The following is a 26725-nucleotide window of genomic DNA, read 5'->3' as shown; positions in this document are numbered from 1 at the left end:
AAATTAAAACCAGAATGAGGGCTAGGGATGTAGCTCAATGGTAGGCAGCTTGCCTAGCAGGCTCAAGGCCCTGAGTTCCATCCCTAGCACTGCCAAAAACGAAAAAGCCAGAATGAGATACCACCACAAACCTATTAAGATGGCTAAATATTTTTAAAAATTGACAATATTGAGTGCCAATGAGACACATCGCAACTGGAACTCTTATCAACACCAATGGAAAGACAAAATGGAAATACTGTAGCAGTTCTTTATAAAGTAAATTATTCATTTACCATATGGTCCTGCAATCTCATTCCTAGATATACCCTAGAGAATTGAAAACCAGTACAGAAATATTTGTAGAAGTTTTATTTGTAGCCCAAACCTGGAAACAACCTAAACATCCTGCAAATAGGGGAGCTGTAACCAATCTTTGGAGAATAGATTTCAGTTCCACTTAGGGGCAAAAGCATGAGCAGCAGGGCATGGTGACACATGCCCGGAATCCCAGGGCCTCCGCAGGAGGATCGCAAGTTTGAGGTCAGCCTCTGCAATTTAGGAATACTCTGTCTTAAAATTGAAAAATAAAAGGGGCTGGGTATGTAGCTGAGTGAATTCAATCCCCCAGTACCAAAACCAAACCAAACCAAACCAGCTTTATGAGCTTAAGCAATCCTCCTGCTGCAGTCTTCCAAGTAAGTAGCTGGGACTCCAGGTGCTCTGCACTTGGCTTGGCGTTATGGGACATTCTTGTAAAGGTAAAAGTATCAGGACAGAAAAAAGATCAGTGGTTCCTAGGGGCTATGGGCCTGGAAAAGATTTACTACTAGGAAGAAGAGGGAACTCTGGGGAGATGATGGAAACATTCTATACTTGTATATGTTGATGATACACAATAAAGTTGCTTATTTATTTTAGTAAGAAAATAAAGCATATTTATTTATTTATGGTAGTAATGGGGATTGAACTGAATGCCAATCTCCCTTTGAGCTATACCCCCAGCCCTTCTTATATTTTTATTATTATACCTATTTTAATTTAATTTATGCATTTATTTATTGAGACAGAGCCTCACTAAGTTGCTAAGGCTGGCCTTGAACTTTCAATCCTCTTGCCTTAGCCTCTCAAGTAGCTGGGATTACAGGCATGTGCCACTGCACCTAGCAAGTATATTTTATTAATAAAATGGAAAATGTGTGTTAAAATTTGCACAATTTCCCATTAAAAGGGATGATTTTCATTGAATGTAAATTCTACCTTATTTTTTTTTTTTAGTACTGAGGATTGAACACAGGGGTGCTTTACCACTGAGCTACATCCCTAACCCTTTTTATTTATTTTTTTGAACCAGGGTGGTCTTGAACTTGTGATCCTCCTGCTTCAGCTTCCCAAGTAGCTGAGATTATAGGTGTACCCCTTGAGCTGGGTGCAGTGGTACATGCCTGTAATCCCAGGAGTTTGGGAGGCTGAGGTAGGGAGAATATGAGTTCAAAGCCAGCCCCAGCAATTCAGTGAGGCCCTGAGCAACTCAGCAACAACCTGTCTCTAAATAAAAACAAAAAAGGGCTGGGGATGTGGGTCAGGGGTTAAGCACCCCTGGGTTCCAATGCTGGTACCAAACAAAAGAAAACAAGGGAATACCTTAATTTTTTTAATGGAGAAAAAAATGTGCACGTATAATGTGGTGCAGATCAATGAGTAATATCACTCCTTTTTTATTCAATAATTATTTATTTGCATCAGGCTTTGTGCTAGCCATAGGGGCATTGGGTGAAGAATTAAGACTGTCCTTAATCCACTGGCATTAAGACTTGATCATACAAAGGAATGAAAGGGTTTAGGATCCTGAGCTTCAAGATCAGATATTTGGGGGGACGGCTTCACCTCTCTGACCTTACTTCTCATCTGAAAAATGGAAATAAGGATAGTACCTGCCTCTGGAGATTATGGTCGGAATTAAATAAGATAACACACCAGGCATTTTCTTAGAACTCCAAGCTATGGATAGTGGGGAGGTTGGCGCGCTCCTGCGCGTGAACCTCTACTTTTGATCTCTCATTGCACAGTGTGGAAACATCCCCCGACCATCTGTGCTGATGTGTTCCGTGCTAGTGATGAGGCCAAAGAAGGAAGTCAGGCTGGTTTTGCAAGTCAGGCTGCAAATCCGGGGCTGCCTGGAACCCGTCCCACTCTGCCGGAGTTCACTTTCCCGCCGGCCGAGGCGCGGACAGCCGCGCCGCCTCTCTCCTGCCCCCTAGAGGCCGGTTTGGCATCGACGCGTCCGCGGTGTTTTCGGTGCGGGTCGGAGGTGGAGTTGACTGGGCGGAGGCGGGGCGGTCCCGGCGCCGGGAGCACCTGGGCATAACTGCGATCTCCTAATGCAATCCCCGGGGACCTTTCTGGATTGCTGTTTGCCGATGTGTTCAACTGTCTCGACACCCAGAGATGGCTGATACAAACGCACGGTTCCGGACGCTCGCTAGAGAAACACCAGGTCTGGGACAAGTTCCAGGACTAAATAGCAGCTGGATCTAGAGCTAAGCGGTTTCTATAAGGTAGACTTGGGGGAAGGAAAGCACCCTAAACCTTCCTCGGCTACGGATAAGGGGGTGGGATGATGTGAATCAGAGAAGCTTGGGGTGGACGGTTAGACCACAGGAAGGACTCGCTGCTTCTGGGTTGGTTGGGGGTTGTTAGCAGGATGTGGTGGGCCCTTCAGGGTGCCAATGGGTGCCAATGGATCTGAGTAAGGTTTAACATATATTCAGTAATGTGAGCCGATCATTAATTCTTGTTTTATTTATTTATTTATTTTAGTTGTAGATGGACACAATACCTTTGTTTTGTTGATTTATTTTTATGTGGTGCTGAGGATGGAACCCAGAGCCTCAACTGGGAGGCAAGCACTGTACCGCCAAGCCCCAACCCCAGCCCCCTTACTGATTCATTTTAACTGATAAATTTTTCCATTTCTTTCCTACTCTATCCTCTGGTCCTTGAAATGAAATTTAGCACAACTCAACAATATTTCTCTCATCAAACCCAGCGACCCACTCTTTTCTCAAGGACATTCACACAGGTGAGGTTAAAGCCAAGCCTGTGTGTCACACACTCAGCCAGTCACTTCTTCAATGCATGTGAAACACTGAGGTTCGCCAGGTAATTGAAGACTCCTGGGATCCAACAGTGACATTGTGCATGATCTCTGCCCTATAAGGATCTCATGGTCCAGGGAGTGAAAATAAGCAAGGTGTTCTGGGCTGGGCTCGCCTAGCACATGTGAGGCACTGAGTTCGAGCCTCAGCACCACATAAAAATAAATAAATAAAATAAAGGTATTGTGTCCATCTACAACTAAAAAATATATTTAAAAAAATAAGCAAGGTGGCAAATGAAGTATGGACACATATTCGTCAGAACTTCTCCCGTGGCCAGCCTCGGTGGCACAAACCTCTAAACCCAGAAGTGCGGGAGGCTGGGGCAGGAGGACTGCAAATTCAAAGTCAACCTCAGCAATTTAGTGAGGACCTATGCAATTTAGCAAGACCCTGTCTCAAAATAAAAAATGAAAATGTGCCTCGATGGTTAAGTGCTGGTACAAAAAAAAAAAAAGGAAAAAAAGAAAAACTTTTCTTGCGGAGAGGAGGGGTCTATGTCTCCTACCCTTGAATGTAAACCAGCTGGTGATTGGTTGATTGACAGAATAACAGACAATACCAGCTTTCACTGGAACTCTCTAAGCCTGAGCTTTCAAGCAAGAAGTCCTGAGACCACGGAGACCTCCTATAAATACTCCTGCCAAGGGTCCCAGGGGAGACTAGCTTCCAGCCATCCCCTGCTGTCACCCTCCAGACTAACCCATGGAATCAGTCCAATGCCTCCAGGGGACCTCAGTTGGCACCTCTTAGAAGACTCGCTGAGCCCCAATGCCTGCAGCACAACATCACGACAGGCAGTGAGTGAAATGGCAGGGGTTTTGAGTCACCAGCACTAGGAGCAGCATAAGAATAAGCCACCAGAGGCCTCTGGTGCATGCCCAGAGAGACATGGATAAAACATAAGAAGGGAAAATAAAACAGACTGAGCCAGGCTCAGAAGCCAACAGCTCCATGGGTAGAAAGCTGAGGGACACTGACTCCCTGGGCCCGGGGCCCCGGCTCAGGGTCTGCACAGCCTCCAGTTTCAGTTTATTTATTTATTTATTTATTTTTGATCCTGGGGATTGAACCCAGGGGCACTCAACCCCTGAGGCACACCCCCAGCCTTTTTAAAAATATTTTATTTAAAGACAGGGTCTCACTAAGTCGTTTAGGGCCTTGCTAAGTTACTGAGCCTGGATTTGAACTTGCAATCCTCCTGCCTTAGCCTCCTGAGTAGCTGGGGTTGCTGGCGGGTACCATGGGACAGCGGAGTTAGGGTTCTAAGCTTGGTTGGTTTGCGAGCCCCAGCTGAGTGGTGTAGAGCCCTGTGCCCCGCAGCGATACCTGGGGTCTTCACGATCACCCCTGTTTCCCCTTCCCCCAGCTTCTGATTCAGAAGGAGCCAGGAGGTATTTATTTATAATTCAAAAAATCCCAGATGATTCCCTTGTTTTGTTTCTTTTCAGAACACATTTTTTTTAATTGCACAAGTAATTAATCCTGCGTACATTCTCACTGTGAAGAATATAGCAGGGTATACAGAACCATCTGGAAGATTGCTTTCGCACCCACCCCCATGCCCACCATTGGTGAGCCCCCTTCAGTCAGCTCTCATCCTGTGTCCGTGGGCATCGTGAAACAACCAGAAAATGAGAACGTCTGGGTCCTGTCTCTTGGCGCACAGCCCCCAGCGCTCTCGGAACGTCCTGTTGATAATATCTTTCCGTGTGCTACCGACATCACTGGGAGCCGGGGGCTCCTAGAGTAACCAAGGGAACAGCAACCAGGGCATACCAGGTTGGATTCTCAGCCCCAGCCTTGACCTCCAGAGAGGGGAGAGGGACTGAAGGTTAAGGTGATCACTGATGATGATCAATGATTTAGCCAATCATTGATGATGCTTCCATAACAATACAAGCAGGGCTCAGAGGATCCTGGTTAGGGAATGGATCCGGGTGGCACATGCCAACTCCAAGGAGACAGATGCTCCTGCCCACAGCACCTTTCAGGTCCTTACTTGGTGTCCCTTTTCACGTGTCTCTTCATTCCTATTCTGAAATATCTTTCATAATAAGCCACGCAATGGAACAAAGCATGAGCATCGTGAGCCCCCCCTAGCAAGTGACCGAGGCCCCGGTGGGGTGTGGGAGCTCTGATTTATAGTGGGATGGTCAGAAGACAGCTTACCACCTGGATTGAGACTGGCATCTGCAGCAAGGGGCAGTCCCCGGAGGCTAGACCCTTCACCTGGAAGGTCTGCACTAGTTCCCGGGATTAGGCGGCGTTAGAGTTGAGCTCTAGTTTACCCAGCTGGCGTCCGCAGGAAAGAAATAAGAGAGTTGCCATGATCAAGGTGGAATCTCGGGGCTGGGGATGTGGCTCAAGCGGTAGCGCGCTCGCCTGGCATGCGTGCGGCCCCGGGTTCAATCCTCAGCACCACATACCAACAAAGATGTTGTGTCCGCCGAAAACTGAAAAATAAATATTAAAAATTCTCTCTCTCTTTCTCTCTCTCTCTCTCTCTCTCCTCTCTCACTCTCTCTTTAAAAAAAAAAAAAAAAAAAAGATGGAGTCGCTTGGGTCAACCCTGACAAAGAAGTAACGAAAGCCAGGAGGTTGTGAGGAAGGGTCTGACACACGATTGCCTGCTACTAACCACCACCCGAGACTGCCAGAACTAACCCGTGCAAAAAAGCCACTTCAGTCTTGGGCAAAAGTACTTCCACAAGGACGTCCACCCCGCAACTGTCAGTTCAACCTCACATCATCACCTGTGATGATCGCTGAGGCCAAAGATTATCAGTTCAAAATATCTTGTGTAATCCTCCCCAGTTTGGCCTTTAAAGACTTCTCCTTGGGGCTGGGGTTGTAGCTCAGAGGTACAGCACTTGCCTAGCATATGTGAGGCACTGGGTTCCATCCTCAGCACCACATAAAAATAAATAAAACAAAAGTATTGTGTCCAAATACAATTTAAAAAAAAAAAAAAGGACTTCCCCTTGATACCATGTCTTTGTTTTTGTGGTGCTGTGGATAAAAACCCTGGAACTCACACATGCCAGGCAACCACTTTCCCACTGAAACCATCCAGCCTCCATCTCCTGGCCTCACCCCTTTTTTGTGGTACTGGGGATTAAACTCAGAGGCGCTCTTCCACTGAGCTACATGCCCACATTCCCAGCCCTTTTTATTTTTTATTTTGAGACGAGGTCTCACAAAATTGTGGGGGCTGGCCTCTGTGATCCTCCTGTCTCAGCCTCTGGAGTCACTGGGATTACAGGCGTGCACCATCATGCTTGGCTTCAGTGTGTGGTTTCTGTGATACTGCAGAATACACTGGAAAAAGAAAGAGTGGCCGGGTACACTGGCACACACTTATAATCCCAGTAGCGCAAGAGGCTGAGGCAGGAGGATGGCGAGTTCAAAGCCAGCCTCAGCAAAAAGTGAGGCGCTAAGCAACTCAGTGAGACCCTGTCTCTAAATAAAATACAAAATAGGACTGGGGATGTGGCTCAGTAGTCAAGTGCCCCTGAGTTCAATCCCTGGTACTAAAAAAAAAAAAAAAAAAGAGTGACACTGGGCAGAGTGGCACGTGCTTGTAATCCCAGCAACTTGGAAGGCTGAGGGAGGAGGATCGCAAATTTGAGGCCAGCCTTGGCAGTTTAGCAAGACCCTCAGCAATTTAGACCCTGTCTGAAAATAAAATAAAAAGAACTGGGGATATAGCTCGGTGGCAGAGCACCCCTGGGTTCAATCTCTATTACCAAAAAAAAAAAAAAAAAAAGTGATGGGGCTAGCTCAGTGGTAGAGCACTTGGCTAGCACCAGCACAAGGCCCAGGGTTGTTCAATCCACAGGTGGGGTGGGGGGAAGCAAAGAGAAAAGTTAAGGGATCAGGTGCTGGCGATCTGGCCCAGGCAGCAGGGCTGGGCCCATCTCTCAACCCACATTCCATTGGCCTAGTGCAGTCCCGGGCCACTCCTAGCTGCAAAGGAGCCTGGGAAATGAAGTCTTTCTGTATTTTTCTTGTTGATCTGTAGTTCTTTTTAGTCTTTCTACACAGCCCTTACAAGCAAATAATTTCCCAGGTGGGTGGCTGTATTCTTCCTCTGGGTCACCAAATTCAGCTTGCTGCCAGCTTTTATTCAACTTTTAAGCTGAGAATATCTCTTATACCAGGTGTGGTGGCACCTACCTATAATCCCAGTGACTCCAGACACTGAGGCAGGGGAATCTTAGATTTAAGGCCAGCGTGGGCAACTTCGTGAGACCCTTTTCAATATAAAAATACACTTTAAATAAAAAGAGGTGGGGGCTGGGGATGTGGCTCAAGCGGTAGCGCGCTCGCCTGGCATGCGTGCGGCCCAGGTTCGATCCTCAGCACCACATACCAAGAAAGATATTGTGTCTGCCGAGAACTAAAAAATAAATATTAAAAATTCTCTCTCTCTCTCTCCTCTCTCACTCTCTCTTTAAAAATAAATAAATAAATAAATAAATAAATAAATAAATAAATAAATAAAAAGAGGTGGGCGTGAGCTCAGAGGCTGAGGCAGGAGAATCATAAGGTTAAGGCCAGCCTCAGCAACTTAGAAAGGCCTAAGCAATTTAGCAAGACCTGTCTCAAAATAAAAAACAAAAAGGGCTAGGATGTGCCCTAACTTCAGCAAACTGGGTTCTTTAGTCCAGTACTTCTCAGTTTTTACTCTACCTTGCAATTACTAGAGAGCTTTTAAAAATGCCCAATGGTGGCCAGGAGAATGAACAGGTCTGTGATCCCAGCCATTAGGAGGCTGAGGCAGGAGGATCACAGTTTGAGGCCATCCTAGGAAACTTGGAAAGATCCTGTCATAAAATAAAATAAGGAGTGCTGGGGATGTTGCTCAGTGTAGAGCACTTGCCTAGCATGTGTGTGACCTTGGATGTGACCCCCACCACTACAAAAACAAAACAAAAAATGAACAAGTAAGCAAACAAACAAAACTCTACACCTGCTTCTCGCCCCTGGAAATTGTAATTTAGTTGTTCTGAAATTTACCTTGGGAGTCAGAATTTTTAGGATCTCCTTGGGTGAATTTAATGGGCAGCCAAGGCTGACGACTTCGGCTTTACTCTGTCCCTGAATCTCCTGTTGACCTCTGTCAGCTGTGGGGCCCTCAACCTCTCTGAGCCTTAGTAATCTGGGATGCAAAATGGGGATAATAAGATCTACTTAGGACCTTGCTACTTAAGGAGTGTTCCGACCCGCAGCCTCAGCATCCCAGTCCTCCTGGGCCAGAACACACTTTTTTTTTTGTACTAAAATTGAACCCAGGGGTGCTTAACCACTGAGCCACACCCCCAGCCCTTTTTTAATATTTTATTTTGAGACGGGGTCTGGCTGAGTTGCTAAGTGCCCTGATAAGTTGCTGAAGCTGGCTTTGAACTCGTGATCCTCCTGCCTCAGTTTCCCTAGCCACTGGGATCAGAACCCACGTAGTAAGCTGCTGGAAGGTGATTTATGGAGACTTTGCCCGGGCAGGTAGCTCAGTAGCGGACCCTTGCCTAGCACGCACAAAGCCCAGGGTTAGAACCCAGCACTGCAAAAACAACACAGGTTTAAGAGCACTGTTCTGGAGGACTTTGAAGATTGATGAGACAGTCAATCTTAAACTTCTACTAGAACTTTATAATGAATAGTATGTAACGTCTATAACAGACCCCGGCATGTGACCGCACAAGATAAGGCCTTTCCCTCCTTACCCAGAGGAAACCAAGGCTCAGGCTATTTGGTCACTTTGTTAGAATAGCAAAGTGCTGGGGGCACCCCCACGGTGTTTGGGGAGGGCAAAGAGGAGGTTCCTAGAGACTTGAAGGCCAGGACACAAAACGGCCATTCCAGGAGGAAGGGTGGCCCAGCCTCCCACGGGACACCACTTAGCTTCAAGGGAGGGAGGGGACCCGGTGCTGTCGACAATCCCACAAACATGCTCACCTGGCGTTCCTCCACAAATGCTTGTGAAGCCCTACTGTGTGCTCGGTACTGGTCATCACAGAGGTGACCCTATCGCTGGTGGAGCTGACAATGACAATTTAGAATCTCAAGAGGAGGATCAGGGCTGAGAAGAGGACAGGGAGGGGAGGGGGACAGAGGAGGAGGGACAGGGGAAGGTTTCGAGGAGAGAGGATGAGAGGAGGGCAAGGAAGATGGGAAGATTTTGGAATAAACCAAAGAGATGATTGACACTCCTTTCAATGAATGCTGCACCCAGGGATTGTCTGGTCCTGTGTCCCCGACAGGCTCTTCTTCCCCTTAGACTATTTCAAGGCTCTGTACGTTGCAATAAAGAAGAGTGATGCAAGGAACCTGATCTATATACCTGCAAATAGATCCCAGCCAGTGGGTGTTGTCACAGAGCCCTTTAAAATTATAAACACCAAGACAAAATGAAGAAAAATGTAAGCCCCAGAGGGACGACGTGGTGGCAAAGGACAGAAAACTGGAGGCCAGGCTCAGCAATTAGCAAGACTCTGCCTCAAAATTTGAAAAACAGGCTGGGTTGTGACTCAGAGGTAGAGTGCTCACCTAGCATGTGTGAGGCTGGGTTCCACCCTCAGCACCATATAAAAAAAATTTTAAAAATGAAGATATTGTGTCCATCTATAACTAAAAAAGAAATCTTTAAAAGAATTAAAAAACAGATTTAAAAATGCTGGGGGTGAAGCTCAGTGGTAGAGCACACTTGGGTTCAATCCTGAGTACCACACACAAACAAATAAGAAAGAAAAAGAAAATTAAAGTCTCCATCTCCCCAATTTCCTGATCAACTTTTTTTTCCCCTGCAACAAACTTTCCTCATGCTGAGAAAGGAAACTAGGGAACTGGCCCCAAAGCCTGGGCAGGCGCCCTGCCACCAAGAGTCAAAAAACTGACCAGATATAGTGGTGCACACCTGTAATCCCAGCAGCTCTGGAGGCTGAGCAGGAGGATCAGGAGTTCAAAGCCAGCCTCAGCAAAAGTGAGGCACCAAGCAACTTAGTGAGATCCTGTCTCTAAATAAACACACACACTGGGGAGTGGCTCAGTGATTGTGTGCCCCTGAGTTCAACCCCAGTACCCCCCCTGCTCCCAAAAAACTAATCAACTTAATCTTCTTTCAAAATGTACTTTTAAAATAAGAGTTAGCCATGCTGGGAAGCCCAGGGATGTGCCTGGATGTAGCTCAAAGTCCCTATGGGCCTCAAACTCCTGGGAGTCACTGGAGGGTACTAATTGGTGGAATGACCGTGGTCTGATTTACAGTGTCAATAAAACCTCTCTGGGGGCTGAGGTTGTGGCTCAGTGGGTAGAGCACTTGCGTAGCATGTGTGAGGCACTGGGTTTGATTCTCAGCACCACATCTAAACAAATAAATAAATAAAGGCCCATCAATAACTAATAAATAAATAAATAAAACCTCTCTGGGTGCTGGGTCAGGATTCCGGGGGCAGTCACTGGACGCTGGGAGAGAAGAGTGGTTGGTTCTCTCCCCTGATGGCGAGTCAGGGGCTGGCGCAGGAGTCCAGGGGGAGGAGGACAGGGCTTGGGTGTGGTGGGCTAAGTGAGGAAGCCACCAGTTTCCCTGAGCAGCAAGTGAATGGGCGCGGTGGGGGAGGGGCCTAAGAGGGCCTCTGGCCTTGGAGCTGGTCATCCTCTGCTCCAGCTGGCAGGCACTACCCTAGGCCTGGAGGGACACTGGGAAGTCCGCTAGTGGAGAGGGAAGAGTAGGAAAGGGGCGTGAGAGGAACCTGGAGGGGCTGCAAGGCCTGTGGTTCAAGGCCAGAGCTCCTCTGTGACTTCAGGAATTTATAAGTTTTTCAAACTTAGTTTCCTTAGATATAAAACAGATCAACAGAACCGTGTTTTCCTCAAAGAGTTGCTGGGATGAGAAATGAGATAAAGGATTATTCTGCCTTCAAAAATGGCAGGGGGCTGGGGATGTAGCTCAGTTGGTAGAGTGCTTGCCTCGGATGCACAAGGCCCTGGGTTCAATCCCAGCACCACCAAAAAATAAATAAATAAAAATGGCAGCTGAGGGGTCGGGTGTGTAGCCCATGGCAGAGGGTTGCTTAGCATGCGTGGGCCCTGGGTTTGATCCCAGCACCAAGAAAAAATGTGGCTAGTATTATTTCCCCAAAATAATAAATGTCTTTGGCATACAAAATGACCTTTACATTGATGTAACACTTTAAAAAACATTTTTTGGAACTTAGGTTCACAGTTGAGATACAAAGTAGGAATCAGTGTTAGTTTCCTGTAGCTGCTATAACAAACTACGTAATATTTGTGGCTTAGAACAGTAGAGAATTTACTCTCTCATAGTTCTGGATGCAGAAGGCCCAATATCAAGTTGTTGCAGGTTGGTTCCTACTAGAGGCTCTGACAACCTATTCCACGCCTCTCCCCCAACTTCCAGTGGCTGCCAGCAACCCTTAGCCTGCCTTGGCTTAGTCACATTAACCTGTGACAATCTTCATATGGCCTCTCTGTGTTTTCTCCTCCTCTTCACTTTTTGTTTCTTCTCCTTCTTTTTATTTATTTATTGATTGATTCAGTACCAGGGATTGAACCCAAGGGCTCTTAGCTACTGAGCCACATCCCCAGACTTATTATTTTGAGACAGGATCTCATTAGGTTGCTTACAGCCTAAGTCACTGAGACTGGCTTCAAATTTGCGATCCTCCTGCCTCAGCCTCCCGAGCTGCTGAAATTACAGGTGTGCACCATTGTACCCAGCTTCACTTTTCTTATAATGTTGGGTTTAGGGCCCCTCCTAATCCAGAATGGTCTGATCTCAAAATCCTTAGCCTAATTCCACCTGCAAAGATCCTTTTTCCAAATAGGGCCACCCACATCCACAGGTTCTAGGTGTATTTTTTTTTTTAATATTTATTTTTTAGTTCTCGGCGGACACAACATCTTTGTTGGTATGTGGTGCTGAGGATCGAACCCGGGCTGCATGCATGCCAGGCGAGCGCGCTACCGCTTGAGCCACATCCCCAGCCCTCTAGGTGTATTTTTATCCTTTTTTCCCCCTCTTTTGGTACTGGGGACTGAACCCAGGGGTGCTCTACCACTGAGCTATACACCAGCCCTCATTTTAAATTTTGAGACAGGGTCTTACTGTTGCCAAGGCTGCTCAGACTTGCCATCATCCTGCCTCAGGCTCCCAAGTTGCTAGGATTGTAGGTGTGTGCCCCCATGCCAGCACTCAGTGGCCTTACCCCTAGGTAGCACCAGTCACCCCACTAGGTATTTCTCTATTTCTTCACGTAGTGACCAGATTTCTCTGATCTCACCTGTTAAATAGCCCTTGCCTCCCTACTGATTTGGGAAGTCCCTCTTTGAGTACCAAGCTCCCATCTTGGCCTCCATCGGCTCTGCATTCTATTCCATTTTTCTGTTATTTCTGCCACTGCCACACTGTTTCACTACTGGGATTTTGTAACATATCTTAAAATCTGGTAGACAATCCACATCTTGGCTCTGAGGGCCTTGATTTTTCCTTACCATATTAGTACCCGTTTGAATCCCCCAACCCTGCTGGAAAAAAAAAAATCCCCCAGGATTTTGATTGGAACTCTAATGACTTTATAGATCAATATAGAAGCAATTGACATTTTGGGGGGTACTAGGGATTGAATTCAGGGTTCTCGACCACTGAGCCACCTCCCCAGCCCTATTTTGTATCTTATTTAGAGACAGGGTCTCACTGAATTGCTTAGTGCCACACTTTTGCTGAGGCTGGCTTTGAACTCCTGATCCTCCTGCCTCAGCCTCCCCAGCCGCTGGGATTACAGGTGTGCACCATGGCGCCCAGCATAACTGACATTTCAAAGACATTAAACAAGTCCATTCATGAATTGGTCGTGTCCTTCCATTTATGGCAGGACATAAAACTGTTGGCCAGAGAGGCTTCATGTACTCTTTTGGGGGTGCCTAAAGAGGGACCAGCACTCCACAGTTTACAAATTCTCTCCATCCCCTCCCCTTGGAGCCCTGTGACCTGTATTTTACAGAAAAGGGAACTGAGGCTGAGAAGGAAAGGAACCCTCCCAAGGACACGGTGGTGACAAGTTGAGACCCAGGCCCCAGCCCAGACCCTAGTGTGCACACCAGGCACCCCCTCCTTGCTCCTGAACTGGGCATGCGCCTCAGTGGACGGATGGCTCAATTGCTCACGACAAAGCCAGGCAGGAGAGGCGGCCGGGGCTGGCCCACATCAGATCACTTTATTTTAAGATCTGCACGAAGACGGACGCGGCGTAGATATAGAGAAGGACTACGAGGACGCAGGAGGCCTTGACCTGCTGGGCCAGGGCCTGCCTGGATGACCACCTGGCGGCCCTGCGGCTCGGCCTGCTGCTCTGGAACCTGGTGCTGAGGGGTATGTTGGTCGCCCCAAAACCACAGCCTCCTTCTCCCTGCCTGGTGTTTGTGTCCCCATTCACAACGCACAGGCTGATGGAGGCTGATGGCAGCTTGCTCAGCACGGCTGGGTCAGGCCCAGGGAAGCGCTGGCTGAAAGGGACCGTGGTGGCAGGGAGGCTGGTGGTGACGGCATCCAGATCTTTGGAGCCTGCCCAGCACAGCCTGGCTGGCCCCAGGAGTTTCAGGCCACCACCCCGAACGGCCTGGGCCACCCACGCCGCGGCAGCCCACAGCCTGTCCTGGCAGCGGGCCAGCAGGGCCATGACCACGGGCTGCAGCACCACCCGCAGCAGCAGCTCCAAGGCCTTGTCGCTCTCATGCTGGGAGTCGACCAGGCTGTAGAAGGCCCACTGCGCCATGGAGAACAGGGTCAGGCTGGCCTCCCACTGCAGGTGCCGCAGGAGGCGCAGGGTGCCTTGGCAGGTTCTGCGGATCAGCGTGGAGAGCAGCCGGAGACTCCAGATCCTGGCGATGGTCAGGCGTTGCCACAGGATCCGCTGCACGGTCAGCAGCCTCTCCATGCACAGCCTGTGGACCAGGATGAAGGTGAGCGCCCCTGCCACTGGCAGGCTGCTGCACCACAGGAGGCAGAGGCCCAGGATGGAGACAGAGACGCAGTGCGAGGCCGGGCTGGTCATCTGTGCCTGCAGCGCCAGGAGGGGCACATAGAAGTTCGCTAGGCCCAAGCTGAGCAGGAACAGGAGCAGGAGCAGGAGCTGCCAGATTCTCCTGCCTGCCCCGCCCCCTAGGGCCTCTCCCCCACAGCTGGTGGCGGAGGAGCAGGGTGAGGGGCTTTCATAACCTGGAGGCTCTGGGTCCAGGCTCCTGCCCCTGCGGAATGGGGCTGCACTCATACCACAAGCCCATATTAACTGACCTCGGCTTCAAGCGCCCTGCCTGTCAATTGGGCTGAGTGGTTTTGCAACAATCAATGACAGCACAAAAGATGCGGGTGGGAGCTCCTGTCAAGAGGGGCATTGTTGCTTCACGGGCGAGGCAGGCTGCCATAGGGAGTGTTGGGGTGTCCATGTCCATTCCTCTCCTGACAAACGTGACTCCGTCTTGTCTGTGCAAGGCGATGACCTGCCTCACTCAGTTCCTCTGTGGCCCTCCAGGTCTCTCCATTCCCGTCCTCCATGGGTCCTGTGAACCTTCTAGTGCAGCTGAAGCACACACCTCTGGTTTTACCTGGCAGCAGAGAACCTCCCTCCTACAGGTATTAGAGCCAAACCCTGGACCTTTCCCACTGCTTGCAAGAAGCTCCTTTTTGAAAAACAGTACTGATGGAGGATCACAGCAAACAGTCGATCCATTTCTTTCCAGACTTTGGATTTCACTTTTGAATTAAGTTAGCAATCACCAATCACGCAACCCAAGTGCCTTGTTAGGGATTGAGGGGTTGCAATCCCTAACAAGGGATTGGCTGGGCTGAGCGTGCACAGCCTCTCTGTGTCACTGGGAGGTATTCCGGGGACCATCAGCTGAATCCCACTCTGGCTCCTTTAGGAGGAAACCCCCTGCCCAGGAGAAATATCTAAACCCTTGAAGCCAGGCGCAGTGGTGCACATTTGTAATCCATCCCAGTGACTCAGGAGGCTGAGGCAGGAGGATTGTGGATTCAAAGCCAGCTCCAGCAAAAGCAAGGCACTAAGCAACTCAGTGAGACCCCGTCTCTAAATAAAATGCAAAGTAGGGCTGGGGATGTAGCTCAGTGGTTGAGTGCCTCCGAGTTCAATCCCCAATAACAAACAAAAAACAAAAAAACAAACAAACACTAAAGGCACAGTGGACTCCTTTGGCTCTTTGTTCGTTTTCATCATGAGGATGCTGTGAATCACGTTAGTAATGTTCATTTTTGGTTTGGCTATGTGGAGGTTCAGAACTGAACGGCAGGGCGACTTACCTCTGGCACAAACACAGAGATCTCTTGATTTTGAAAATGTATATTTTGAATGTGATCCTACATCTCCATGGATCTCTTTCTCACTGTCTCTGAATGAATCCAGCAGCACTCTGCCATTAAGCTATACCTTGGCCCCTTTTATTTTGAGACAGAGTTTCCCTAAGTTAATAAGCCCTCAGACTTTCAATCCTCGTGCCTCAGCCTCCTGAGTTGCTGGGATCATAGGCATGGCCACAACGCTGTGTAACTTTTTTTCTTTTCTTTCTTTGGCAGTAGTGAGGATAGAACCCAGGGTATGCACATACTAGGCAAGTGTGCCACCCCTGAGCTACACCCCCAAACCTTGATGGGTTGCATACATCTTGGTAAGTAGCCTTAAACCTGTTCTTTTTTATTTTATTTTTTTTAAGTTCTAGGTGAACAAATACCTTTATTTTATTTATTTAGTTTTACATAGTGCTGAAGATCGAACCCAGTGCATCACACATGCTAAGCAAGCGCTCTGCCACTGAGCTACAGCCCTAGCCCCCTTTTTTATTTTGAGACAAGATTTCAAGTTGCCCAGGCTAACCTCCAACTTGTGATCCTCCTGCCTCAGCTTCCCAAGTAGCTTGGATTACAGGTGTGCGCCACCACGCCTGGCTCTTCTTAAACCTGAACATTCCACTTTTTGAGTCAGGGTCTTGCTATATTGTCCAGGTTGGTCTTGAACTTCTGGGCTCAAGTGATTCTTCAGCCTCAGCCTCCCTAGGAGCTGGGACCATAGGCATGTGCCACCACACCAATGATGGGGGTGTTCTTGGTTCCCAAGTCAGATATGGTGAAAATCCAAAACTAGAATCAGACTTGGGCTCCATCCTTCATTAATTGTGTGACTTTTGTCAAGTTATCAATATCTTGGCCTTAAGCTTAATTTTCTCTGTAAAAAGGGAATAACATCTCAACACAAAAACAAAACCAAAAAACTTCTTAAATAATTTGGCAGCAAAAACTAAACTAACCTGAAATTATTAGGCAGCGTTGTTGTGGAACTTGAGGAAACACCTGGTTCTTGGGAAGATCTGGAGGGCAGGACCCGAGGTCATGGGACAAATGTGCGGCTATTTGTATTTCTCCTGCTATGTGTGACTGTCATCCCTCCCATCTGCAGTTTTGCTTTCCAAGGTTTGTAATCTGCAGTTTGAAAATACTAAATGGAAAATTCCAGAAATAAACAATTAATAAGATTTTGTTGTTGTTGTTTTGGTGCTGGGTACTGAATTCAGAGCGTTGTGTATGTTAAAGCACATGCTTTACCAATAAGATATACTGCCAGCACTAAAAATTCATAAGTTTTTTTTTAAATTTTTTTCTTTAGATTTTATTAAATCATAAATGTACAACAGCTTCTTAACTCTACACATGGGGCTGGGGATGTGGCTCAAGCGGTAGTGCGCTTGCCTAGCATGCGTGCGGCCCGGGTTCGATCCTCAGCACCACATATAAACAAAGATGTCCGCCAAAAACTAAAAAATAAATATTAAAAATTCTTTCTCTCTCTCTCTCAAAAAAAAAAAAAAAAAAAAAAAACAAAACAAAACTCTACACATGCACTTAAATTTTTTAAAGGAAAACATGTCTTAGTACATCATGATCCTGGCTAATAGCTTTTCAAAACTTTGAGAAAAATCTTAAAGTTTTCACATGTCACCTGAAACTTACAAATTTAACATATCAAAGAAGGAATGCTTCTACACTCTTACAAAGACCCCTAGAAAGAAACAACAATTAAAAAGCTAAGAAACTGTCTCAAAGGCTTTCATTATTTTTATTTTTTACAATCCTTCCCCCACAGTAAGGTAATGTTATTAAATAATGTAATCCATTTCCAAAATGGCTCTCTGCATCTGCTCTGGTGTCTTCTGCCATATCATTGCATATTTATGTATGACTGAGATAAGAATTTCCTTAACACTGTTATTTCAATAACCTGAAGCTGTTCGGTTACCTTTGGGCTCTCATCCTCTCCTACTTATACAATGAAGCTCAAGGCAAATAGGATGAAGCTCAGTATCGGCTCCTCCCACCATAACCCTCACTTCCTCCAGGACCATAATTTCTTCTACTACGTGGTCACCCATGTTTCTACTCTTCAATAGACTATATTTAGAAGGTTGCTGGTTATAATTTCCAAAATCATTATAACTTCCACTTCCATAATTTCCTCCTCCGTAGTTGTCATAACCACCTCCATAGCCCCCACCCCGTTTCCATATCCAGATCCTCTACCACCATAGCCTCCTCTTCCTCCTCCATAATCAGGGCTATCTCCCAAATCACCACTTCCAGGTCCTCCTCCAGATCCATTAGAGCTATCCCTAAATCCACCTCCGCTTCCATATCCATCAGATCTTCCTCTAAAGTTGCCTCCTCTTCCACTCCTGGAACTTTGGACTTTTTGCATTTCTTGTCTAGACAAAGCCTTTCTCACTTCTGCATTATGATCATTGATGGTGTGGTATTTTTGCAATACCATTTTGTCCACAGGATCATGGTCATCAAAAGTAACAAAACCAAAGCCTCTTTTCTTTCCAGACTGTCTATCCGTAATTATCTCAATGGTGTCAATTTTCCCATATTCTTCAAAGTAATCTCTAAGGTGGTGTTCCTTGGTATCTTCTTTAATTCCGCCAACAAACAGCTTCTTCACAGTCTCATGAGCCCCTGGTTTTCCAGATTCCTCTCTTGCTACAGCTCCTTTTGGCTCAACCACTCTCCCATCAATGGAATGAGGTCTTGCAGCGATGGCAGCATCAACCTCAGCCTTGGATGAGAAGGTTACAAATCCAAATCCTCTTCATCTTTTGCTTGCAGGATCCCTCATAACCACACAATCTGTAAGTTTTCCCCATTGCTCGAAGTAGTTTCTGTGGTTTTAAAACTTAAGCCACCAATAAAGAGTTTACGGAACTGTACCTTTTCTCTCTCCATCGCGGAATCAGTCGCTTCAGCCCCATTTCCCGCAGGCAAGTGAGATAAGAAAGATCTCCGCAAACACGAACTGGATTCGTCTTGGCGCTGTAGTGAGAACTGCCGCTGAAGAGCACCTCCACACAGGACCGGCGCTGCCGCTGCTTTTCTAGAACCTTCCTCCCACTAACTCCAATTTACTTTTAAAATGGACTTGGTTCTTTCTTTTCTTCCCTCTCCCAGCTCCTCCCTAATCTCTAACCCTCCCTAATCTCAGGGAAATGGGATTCAAAAATTCATAAATTTTAAGTGGTCTTTACTATAGTGTATAGCTCGCGTGCGCACACACACACACTTTTTTTTCCCCCTGCTATTTACCCAAGACTGGGGATTGAACCACCCATGGGGGCTCTATCACTGAACTAAAATCCAAACGCTTTTTATTTTTTGAGACAGGATCTCAATAAGCTGCCCAGGCTGGCCTCAAGCTTGTGATCCTCCTGCACCAGCCTCTGAGGGCACCATAGGTGCTCCCCACCTCCGGAAGCAATAGTTGTTCTATTATATTACTTGCTATGGTTGATAATTTCACAATGCTCAATTGATGTTAAACTTTTTTTTTTTTTTTTTTTTTTTTTTTTTTTAAGAGAGAGTGAGAGAGGAGAGAGAGAGAGAGAGAGAGAGAGAGAGAGAGAGAGAGAGAGAGAATTTTTAATATTTATTTTTTAGTTCTCGGCGGACACAACATCTTTGTTGGTATGTGGTGCTGAGGATCGAACCCAGGCCGCACGCATGCCAGGCGAGCGCGCTGCCGCTTGAGCCACATCCCCAGCCCAATTGATGTTAAACTTTACCAAAGGGATGTGTGTTTGTGTGTGTGTGTATCATATGTAGATGAAAAACATGGTGTATAGCATGGTGTATAGCATTCAATGCTATCTGCAGCCTCAGACAAGGGAGAGGAACGTCTTGGAATATATCTCCCTCAGATAAAAAGCAACTATAGGGAGTCACATTTCTCTGTAGAAATGCTAACGTGTCTCAGTCAAGAGTGCAGAGAGGATAGATAACACAGTATACAGTATGTGCATCATATTAACCTTCTTTCTTTTTCCCCTAGGTACTGGGGATTGAACCCAGGGGCACTGGGCTGGCTTTGAACTCGCGATCCTCCTGCCTCGGCCTCCCTCAGCCTCTGCAGTCTAGGATTATAGGTGTGCGCCATCGCGCCTTCCCTCATGTTTCCTTTCGAAAGATCCAAAATGTGCTGGATTTCAAAACACCACTGACTCCAACGATTTCCAGTAATAGATTGAGGACCTATCAAATGCTGCCTCTCAGGGACGCTGTGAGGGTTAAATGAGAGAATGGTTTTCACCCCACCGTGGGTGCCAAGGCCGTGCCTAGGATCACGATGCCCGGGTGGGAAGGAGGAGGTCGGGGCACGAGCGAGGCCAGGCGGCAGCCTCGGGGGTAATGCGGAACCCGAGGAAACCTCAGGTTCCTGGGAAGATCTGGAGGGCAGGACCCGAGGTCGTGGCGCGGGCTCGGGACGCGGAACCCTGCAGCTGGATACCAGAACGTCCCAGGAAGGGCTTGAGAGCTCGCGAAAGCCGTGGATCACCCCATCGAGCTGCTTCTTCAACTCCGAAACAAAATGGCAACAACGCCCATGTGGTTAGGCTTAAAACTGGCTACCACATATGAAAGAAGCCTACAGCGGGGTTATTCCACCCCCGACGACTACAGCCATTTTTCTCTCTCATAAAGTTTGGCTGCTGCAGAACACCGTAGACCTGTCGCAGTCCGCGCAGTCACCCAGCGTTTCAGTATCTTTTTAATAAGTCTGAACTCTTCCGCTCGCCGTAGGGCCTCTAAGTAGATTTTCTTTTTTTTTTCTGAAACATGCGTCCTCTCAGAATTTACGCTAGGTGTGGGAAAGCGTGCGTGGAAATGGCGCCCCGTACGCCCCTCCGACCCGACGTCCGCCGCGGGCGCGCGCTCGCACGCCGGAAGGGGCGGTGTCAAGAGGCTCTTTATATATCGTGTACTAAGGCCCAATCGGCCTCTATCGGCGGGATTTGGTGGGGCGATGGTGAGTCCCTTAATGGCGTCTTTCCTCTTGGCTTCGAAGTCGGCGTGGAATCCGCCGCACATCGTCGCCATCTCGGCTTGGCCGGTCCCGGGAGCTCGTTCTGGGAGCGCAGGGGATACAGTAGGGACTGCAGTGAGGCCTATTTTTCTGGAAACTCGCGAGGCCTGTGGGGAAGGGAATTATGGAGGAATACCCTGGGATTGCGAGTCGGCCACCCAGCGGCCTTGGGGCGGAAGCTGGCCTGGACGCCCACTTGAAGCCGTAGATGGTTTCTGGGCTCCGACCTCGCCAGATTCTAGCGATAGTTGTTATTAATCCTCAAGAGCAATTTGCCGGGCCAGGAGGGTCTTGAGTGGGACGCCCGGTGTTCTGGTAAACGGGGGCCGGCGCATGCGCGAGGGGAGACTATTGGCAAGAGTTTTAAAGGGTCCCTTTGGAAATTCCTTGGTGCAACTTGAAAGCCTCTAGACTCACCAGAAACCTCACATGATGAACTTATTGACGGGCGGACAGAATCTGTGTGCTGATTGTCATGTTCTGATTTGGCTCTGTGAGTCCTGTTGGCCTACTGTGTACCACGCTGGCCCTGTCCCAGGGGCCGGAGAGTACTATGGTACCATTATTAGTGACCAGCTATTGTCGTGTGAGTCGCTTCACTGGTGTGAATCTTGGTGACAAATCATCCGTTAGCACGGTTTTTAACATGCTAGTTCTCTTAGAGCACATTTGATGACTTTGTTTCTTGTAAAAATAGTTCCCAATCAACATTCAGAAGGAGGCAGTGTGTTGTGGGTGATCCTGGCCTTGCTGGATGTCTAGTTAAGAGTCAACATTGTGGGATGAGTGTGCTGGGGCACATTTGTAATCCCAGCCACTCTGGAGGCTGACACAGGAGGAGCAAAAGTTCTAGGGCAGCCTCCGTGTTAGCGAGACCCTGAGCAACTTCCACCCTTTCTTGGGATAAAAAATGAAAAACCTGGGGATGTGGCTCACAGTTGGATTCAATCCTTGGTACCAAAAAAAACCTCATGGTTGAGTATAGGTCAGCAGCTGGGAAGCAGTGAAATGAGAGCTGCCTCTTGTTTGGGTGCTTATATATATATTTTTTCCCCCCCAGTCTCACAGGAAGTTCTCCGCTCCCAGACATGGATCCTTAGGCTTCTTGCCTCGAAAGCGTAGCAGCAGGCATCGAGGGAAGGTGAAGAGCTTCCCGAAGGATGACCCTTCAAAGCCTGTCCACCTCACAGCCTTTCTGGGCTACAAGGCTGGCATGACTCACATCGTCCGGGAAGTTGATAGGCCAGGATCCAGTACGTATATGCTACTGTGTTGTCTAAGTTGGGGGATGGGAGTGTTAAATTTTAGGACTGATGTTTAAGTGTACTTATGGAGGCATGGAACATGCTGAGTAAATTTGTGAAGAGCCACAGCATAGAGTGTGTGATAACTTGGTGACCTTTCACTATCAAGGCTGGAATATACACTGCCTTTATTTACACTTGGTTGGCCCACAGTACAAGCTTTTAGCACTTAGTTTATATTGTCTACCTGAGTAAATTTAGATCTGTTATTACACACCATTGTACTTGGGACTCTTGTCCAGGTCACAAATTTGTCTGTTCCTAGAGATTGCTTAGGTTTCTGGAGAGAACTGAAGCCGTATTAGAGCCCTGATGTTGGGTTTAAGTTAAATGTAAACACTTCAAGGAGAAGGTTGTGTGGCCACCTTGTGTGGGCATTCGTGTCAGCTCACTCCTGTCCTATTTTCTGCCTTTAGAGGTGAACAAGAAGGAGGTTGTGGAGGCTGTGACCATAGTGGAGACACCGCCCATGGTGGTTGTAGGCATTGTGGGCTACGTGGAAACCCCTCGAGGCCTCCGAACCTTCAAGACCATCTTTGCTGAGCATATCAGTGATGAGTGCAAAAGGCGCTTCTATAAGAACTGGTAAGAGCCAGAACATATGCAGTTCCAACATTGGGCTGCAGAGCAGGGAGACCCTGTACAGAGCCTGAATTCTAGTGGTGGGAAGCTGTTGTCTCCTTTTTAAGTTGGCCTCTTGAATAGAACCAAACCTGGAGGTTCTTGATCTAAGAACTGGCATCTTAATTCTGGTCAGCCTAGTGCAATTGGTTGACTGTGTTCCTTTGGCTGTTTGTAACTCCCAAAATAAGGCAGTGGTAGTGTTGGGCTTCTAGCCCTGGCTTAGCACCCTGGTTTCTTAATAGTAACTGAGAATAGTACCTGCTAAGGTACAGAAAGGGAGCTTTCTGGTACCCTGGAGCAAGAATAGTGCTTTGAATATCTGTAACTTATATTAACCTTGTTGGACCTCTGCTTAGCTCCGCTCGGCTCTGCCCGATGAGCTTCATCCAGGCTCCGCTTGCCGGTGGAAAAGGCTCCTTAGAAGCCGGCAATGAGCCCCATCCCCTGGTGGTGCCAGTATGCCTTCCGCTCACCCCCTCGAGGGTGATGAAGGTCTGCGCCCGGCCCCTTCCCCAACTCTGCTCTGCTCCTGAAGGCATAAATCTAAGAAGAAGGCCTTTACCAAATACTGCAAGAAGTGGCAGGATGATATGGGCAAGAAGCAACTGGAGAAGGACTTCAATAGCATGAAGAAATATTGCCAGGTCATCCGCATTATCGCCCACACCCAGGTAAGCATGTGCTGTGTCATCTTGTTGGTGATGTACCTGATCAAGTAAGACTTATTTTTCATGCTGGGGATTGAACCCTGGGCCTCTTGCATGGTGGGCAAGCATGTAAGGGTTTGAGTCTTCCAAAAAAGTGCTGCTCAGATCTAAGTTCACAAGGGTTTTGTGCCCAACCAGGATTGGTTGAGTTTAAGACTCAATTCCTTATGAGGTCCCTTCAAGGACAAATGGTATCCTCAGGAGGGTCCCTATATGCCTAGGTCTCTCTTTCCAGCAGAGGGCACTGTGTCCTCACCGTGAGTGAGGCAACCATACCTCATTTGGGAAAATCCCTTTCAAATTTGTTAACCCAACTGGTTAAGTTAGTTGTGAAATGCTGCATTGATGTGAACTAAGTGGGCCCTTTGTTGGCTTGGTAAAATAGGCGCCTCTTGTGTGGTGCGGTCCTAGCTTCAGGGCCTCTATAGCCCTGTGAGGTTAGAGATCACTAGATGGGTGAATGGATGGACGATAGAGGTTTTTTTTTTTTTTGTACTGGGATTGAACCAGGAGACACAGAGCCACATTCCCAGCTCTCTTGGAGACAGTGTCTTGGCTAAGTTCCCCTGGCTAACCTTGAACGTGGGATCTCCTGCCATAAGGAGTAACTAGGACTATAGGAATGTGAGGCCAAGCTTAGCTGGGGTACAGGATAAACACCTTTACCAGCAACCCTCAGCTTGTGCTTCGGTGCAGTTTTTTCTAACCCTTAACACCTTGTGTAGGTTTTTTGTTTGTCTTTTTGGCACTGGGGATGGAACCCAGGGCCTTGTGCACTAGCCAGCTACTCCTATACTGAGCCACACCCCTGCTGTCTGCTCTTTACCAGGCCTTCCTGTCCAAATCAACTTTGTTAGTAGGGCAAGAGTAGATGAACTGGCTAAAATGACAGTAACGGGGACAGGGCTGTCTCAGCCTCCGTTGATCTACTACCAGAGGGACTCCAGGCCTGAGCTGAGCTGTGCCTGCTCTTTCCTAGATGCGGCTGCTTCCTCTGCGCCAGAAGAAAGCCCACCTGATGGAGATCCAGGTGAATGGAGGCACCGTGGCTGAGAAACTGGACTGGGCCCGGGAGAGGCTAGAGCAGCAGGTCCCAGTGAACCAGGTGTTTGGGCAGGATGAGATGATTGATGTCATAGGAGTGACCAAGGGCAAAGGCTACAAAGGTAAGCTGTGCAGAGGCTCATGTTTTTGTGCTGAGCCTGAGGGGAGGTGGCGTCAGGCCCAGCTGTTCTGTGATGAAGCCTGGAATGTGCGCTGGGCACAGCGCCCGAGTCAGACTGAGGAACCATTCCCTGTTGCCTTCCTTCTGAGAACAGCCCTGTGGTCAGCCTGGCTGGGGTTCTGCCCTTGGGCACTCCCAGCAGGAAAGAGCCAGTGGTATGAGTGCCAGGCCTCTGGTGTAGCAGTGCTTTGTTCTCTCCCCAGGGGTCACCAGTCGCTGGCACACCAAAAAGCTTCCCCGCAAGACCCACCGAGGGCTGCGTAAGGTCGCCTGTATTGGAGCCTGGCATCCTGCCCGTGTGGCCTTCTCTGTGGCTCGGGCTGGCCAGAAAGGCTACCATCACCGCACCGAGATCAATAAGAAGGTGAGAAACCCTGAGGGGCTGTAGTCCATGTCGCTGTTTGGGTGGCAGCCTGTGTTGTGTGTCAGTGGGCCTCAGATCTTCACTGGTCTTGGATGGTTCTGGTTCTTGGGGGTTAGGATAATTGCAGGATGCCATCAGATGGTTCCAGGAAGGACGACTCTTCTGGTGATGCAGTGGTCCTCTGTTTATAGGCCTGCCCTGGGCACCTGGGCATCATTTTCTCTAGTAGTGTCCTTTTGTTTGGGATAGGGCTTGAGTCTGGGGTGCTTGGTGCTTGACTACTGAGCTACATACATCCCCAGTCTTCTGAGACAGGTTCTCACCAAGTTGCTGGGAATCCTTTGGACTTGAGATCCTCCTGCCTGAGCTTTATAGATGAATACGAATACAGTACCTTTATTTTATTTACTTATTTTTATGTGGTGCTAAGGATCAGATCCAATGTTTCACATGTGCTGGGCAAGTGCTCTAACCTTGCCCCTAGTGATTTATTTATTTATTTTTTTGCGGAGGGTGGACTCTGTCCTATTTGGGGGACTCCCCCTTGACACCCCACCCCGAGGCACTCAGACCTGTCTTCCCAGGTGCTGATCCTCACGCATCTCTTTCAGATCTATAAGATTGGCCAGGGCTACCTCATCAAGGATGGCAAACTAATCAAGAATAATGCTTCCACTGACTACGACCTGTCTGACAAGAGCATCAACCCTCTGGTGAGTGCTGGACAGACTCCACCTGCAAAGATGCCCTGGTACCCTGTGGAGCTGCCTGGGCCTTGGCTGTGGGGTGAGGGGCCTGCTCTCTGGGGTGCTGGGTGCAGTCAATCATTGGCCCCTGCACAGCACCCTGTTGTGTGCCTTGCAAGTCATGTGTCTAGTCCCTCTAGATGGGGCTGGCTAAAAAGGTAGGGGTTCAGGCCCAGCTGTTCTGTGATCAGGCCTAGAATGTGTACCGGGCGCTGGAGTCAGACAAGGAACCATTCCCTGTTGTCTTCTGAGAAACCCTGCAGTCAGATGGCCAGGGACAACCTGACCCCAAAGGTCTGCCATATCTGCAGAGCTCACAGGTCTGCAGGGCAGCTGCCTCCATGCTTAATCTGCTGACCCCATGGCCTTGCTTTTTCCCCAGGGTGGTTTTGTCCACTATGGTGAAGTGACCAATGACTTTGTCATGCTGAAAGGCTGTGTGGTGGGTACCAAGAAGCGGGTGCTCACTCTCCGCAAGGTAAGACTGGGTGACCTCCCGCATCCTTTCAGGATCTCCCCTGTGGAGAATCACAGGCTTAGCTTTTGGTGCTGAGCCAGGGTGGGAGGGTTGAGGAAGGGGAAACCGGACCGTTGGTTTCCCTTTGACACCAGCTTTGAAGTCTGGAGGAGGAAATTCCTAGTCTGGCTAGTTGGGCTCCTGTGTTCATGGTCATCCTGCTCTCAGGGTCCTGTTGCTCCTCTGCCTGATGGGACAGGTTCAGAGCTTGGGCCACTAGATGGTGCTGTGTGGGTTCTTGGCCTCAGTGGGCCTTGAGCTGAGATGCTGGGGGGCCTTTGTAAGTCACAGCCCCCTCCCCCTTGCCACAGTCCTTGCTGGTACAGACCAAACGGCGCGCTCTGGAGAAGATTGACCTTAAGTTCATCGACACCACCTCCAAGTTTGGCCATGGCCGCTTCCAGACCATGGAGGAGAAGAAAGCATTCATGGTGAGCCCTTTTGCCAGCTACCTTGCTCTGGGGTTAGGGGCTCTGGTGGCCCATCCTGGGTGCTCCCCTCCTCGGTCCCCTAGGGAGTGCTTACTCCTGCTTCATCTCTGGCCTTTCTGTCTCTACAGGGACCACTTAAGAAAGACCGCATTGCCAAGGAGGAAGGTGCTTGATGTCTGGATCCTGAGCAGCTGGCTGTGGCCAATAAAGCCTTCTTAGTGACATTTGCCTC

General features: G+C 48.4%; 2 protein-coding genes across 4 annotated transcripts; one reads left to right on the top strand and one right to left on the bottom strand.

Moving 5' to 3' along the window:
- Positions 1-417: 417 nt before the first annotated feature.
- LOC308657756 (uncharacterized protein) lies at positions 418-20381 on the bottom strand. 3 transcript variants are annotated; one of them, XR_014024048.1, is made up of 3 exons: positions 20048-20381; positions 18430-18623; positions 418-530 (listed from the first exon to the last, which is right to left on the bottom strand). XR_014024048.1 is itself a non-coding variant. In XM_081309768.1 (3 exons), exons 2-3 carry the CDS (start codon positions 18468-18470, stop codon positions 13373-13375), a joined length of 768 nt encoding a protein of 255 aa, XP_081165894.1. In that variant the 5' UTR covers positions 18471-18623; positions 20048-20381; the 3' UTR covers positions 13310-13372. The 3 variants fall into 3 exon arrangements, 1 of the variants encoding a protein (XP_081165894.1); XR_014024049.1 differs by lacking the exon at positions 418-530 and adding an exon at positions 5568-5593; XM_081309768.1 differs by lacking the exon at positions 418-530 and adding an exon at positions 13310-14099.
- A 1259-nt stretch (positions 20382-21640) lies between these two features.
- RPL3 (ribosomal protein L3) lies at positions 21641-26715 on the top strand. Its single transcript, XM_081311409.1, has 9 exons — positions 21641-21828; positions 22296-22464; positions 23039-23174; positions 24190-24376; positions 24639-24799; positions 25411-25512; positions 25928-26023; positions 26374-26493; positions 26622-26715. The coding sequence occupies exons 1-9, from the start codon at positions 21789-21791 to the stop codon at positions 26664-26666; spliced, it is 1056 nt and encodes a 351-aa protein (XP_081167535.1). The 5' UTR covers positions 21641-21788; the 3' UTR covers positions 26667-26715.
- Positions 26716-26725: the final 10 nt, after the last annotated feature.

This window comes from Spermophilus citellus (assembly GCF_964194105.1).
Source record: "Spermophilus citellus genome assembly, chromosome: 10".
In the NCBI taxonomy this organism is placed as follows: Eukaryota; Metazoa; Chordata; class Mammalia; order Rodentia; family Sciuridae; genus Spermophilus; species Spermophilus citellus.
Note: the sequence above shows the minus strand (reverse complement) of the source record. Positions and strands in the feature narration are given on the sequence as shown.

Bases quoted from the DNA above. Each gene is read 5' to 3' on its own strand.
- LOC308657756 (XM_081309768.1), bottom strand. From the start codon at position 18,470: ATGGGGCTGAAGCGACTGATTCCGCGATGGAGAGAGAAAAG. The intron at 14,100-18,429 runs GTACAGTTCCGT...CCTGGTCCACAG, and splicing joins CCGCGATGGAGAGAGAAAAG to GCTGTGCATGGAGAGGCTGC.
- RPL3 (XM_081311409.1), top strand. From the start codon at position 21,789: ATGACTCACATCGTCCGGGAAGTTGATAGGCCAGGATCCA. The intron at 23,175-24,189 runs GTAAGCATGTGC...GCTCTTTCCTAG, and splicing joins GCATTATCGCCCACACCCAG to ATGCGGCTGCTTCCTCTGCG. The intron at 26,494-26,621 runs GTGAGCCCTTTT...CTGTCTCTACAG, and splicing joins AGGAGAAGAAAGCATTCATG to GGACCACTTAAGAAAGACCG.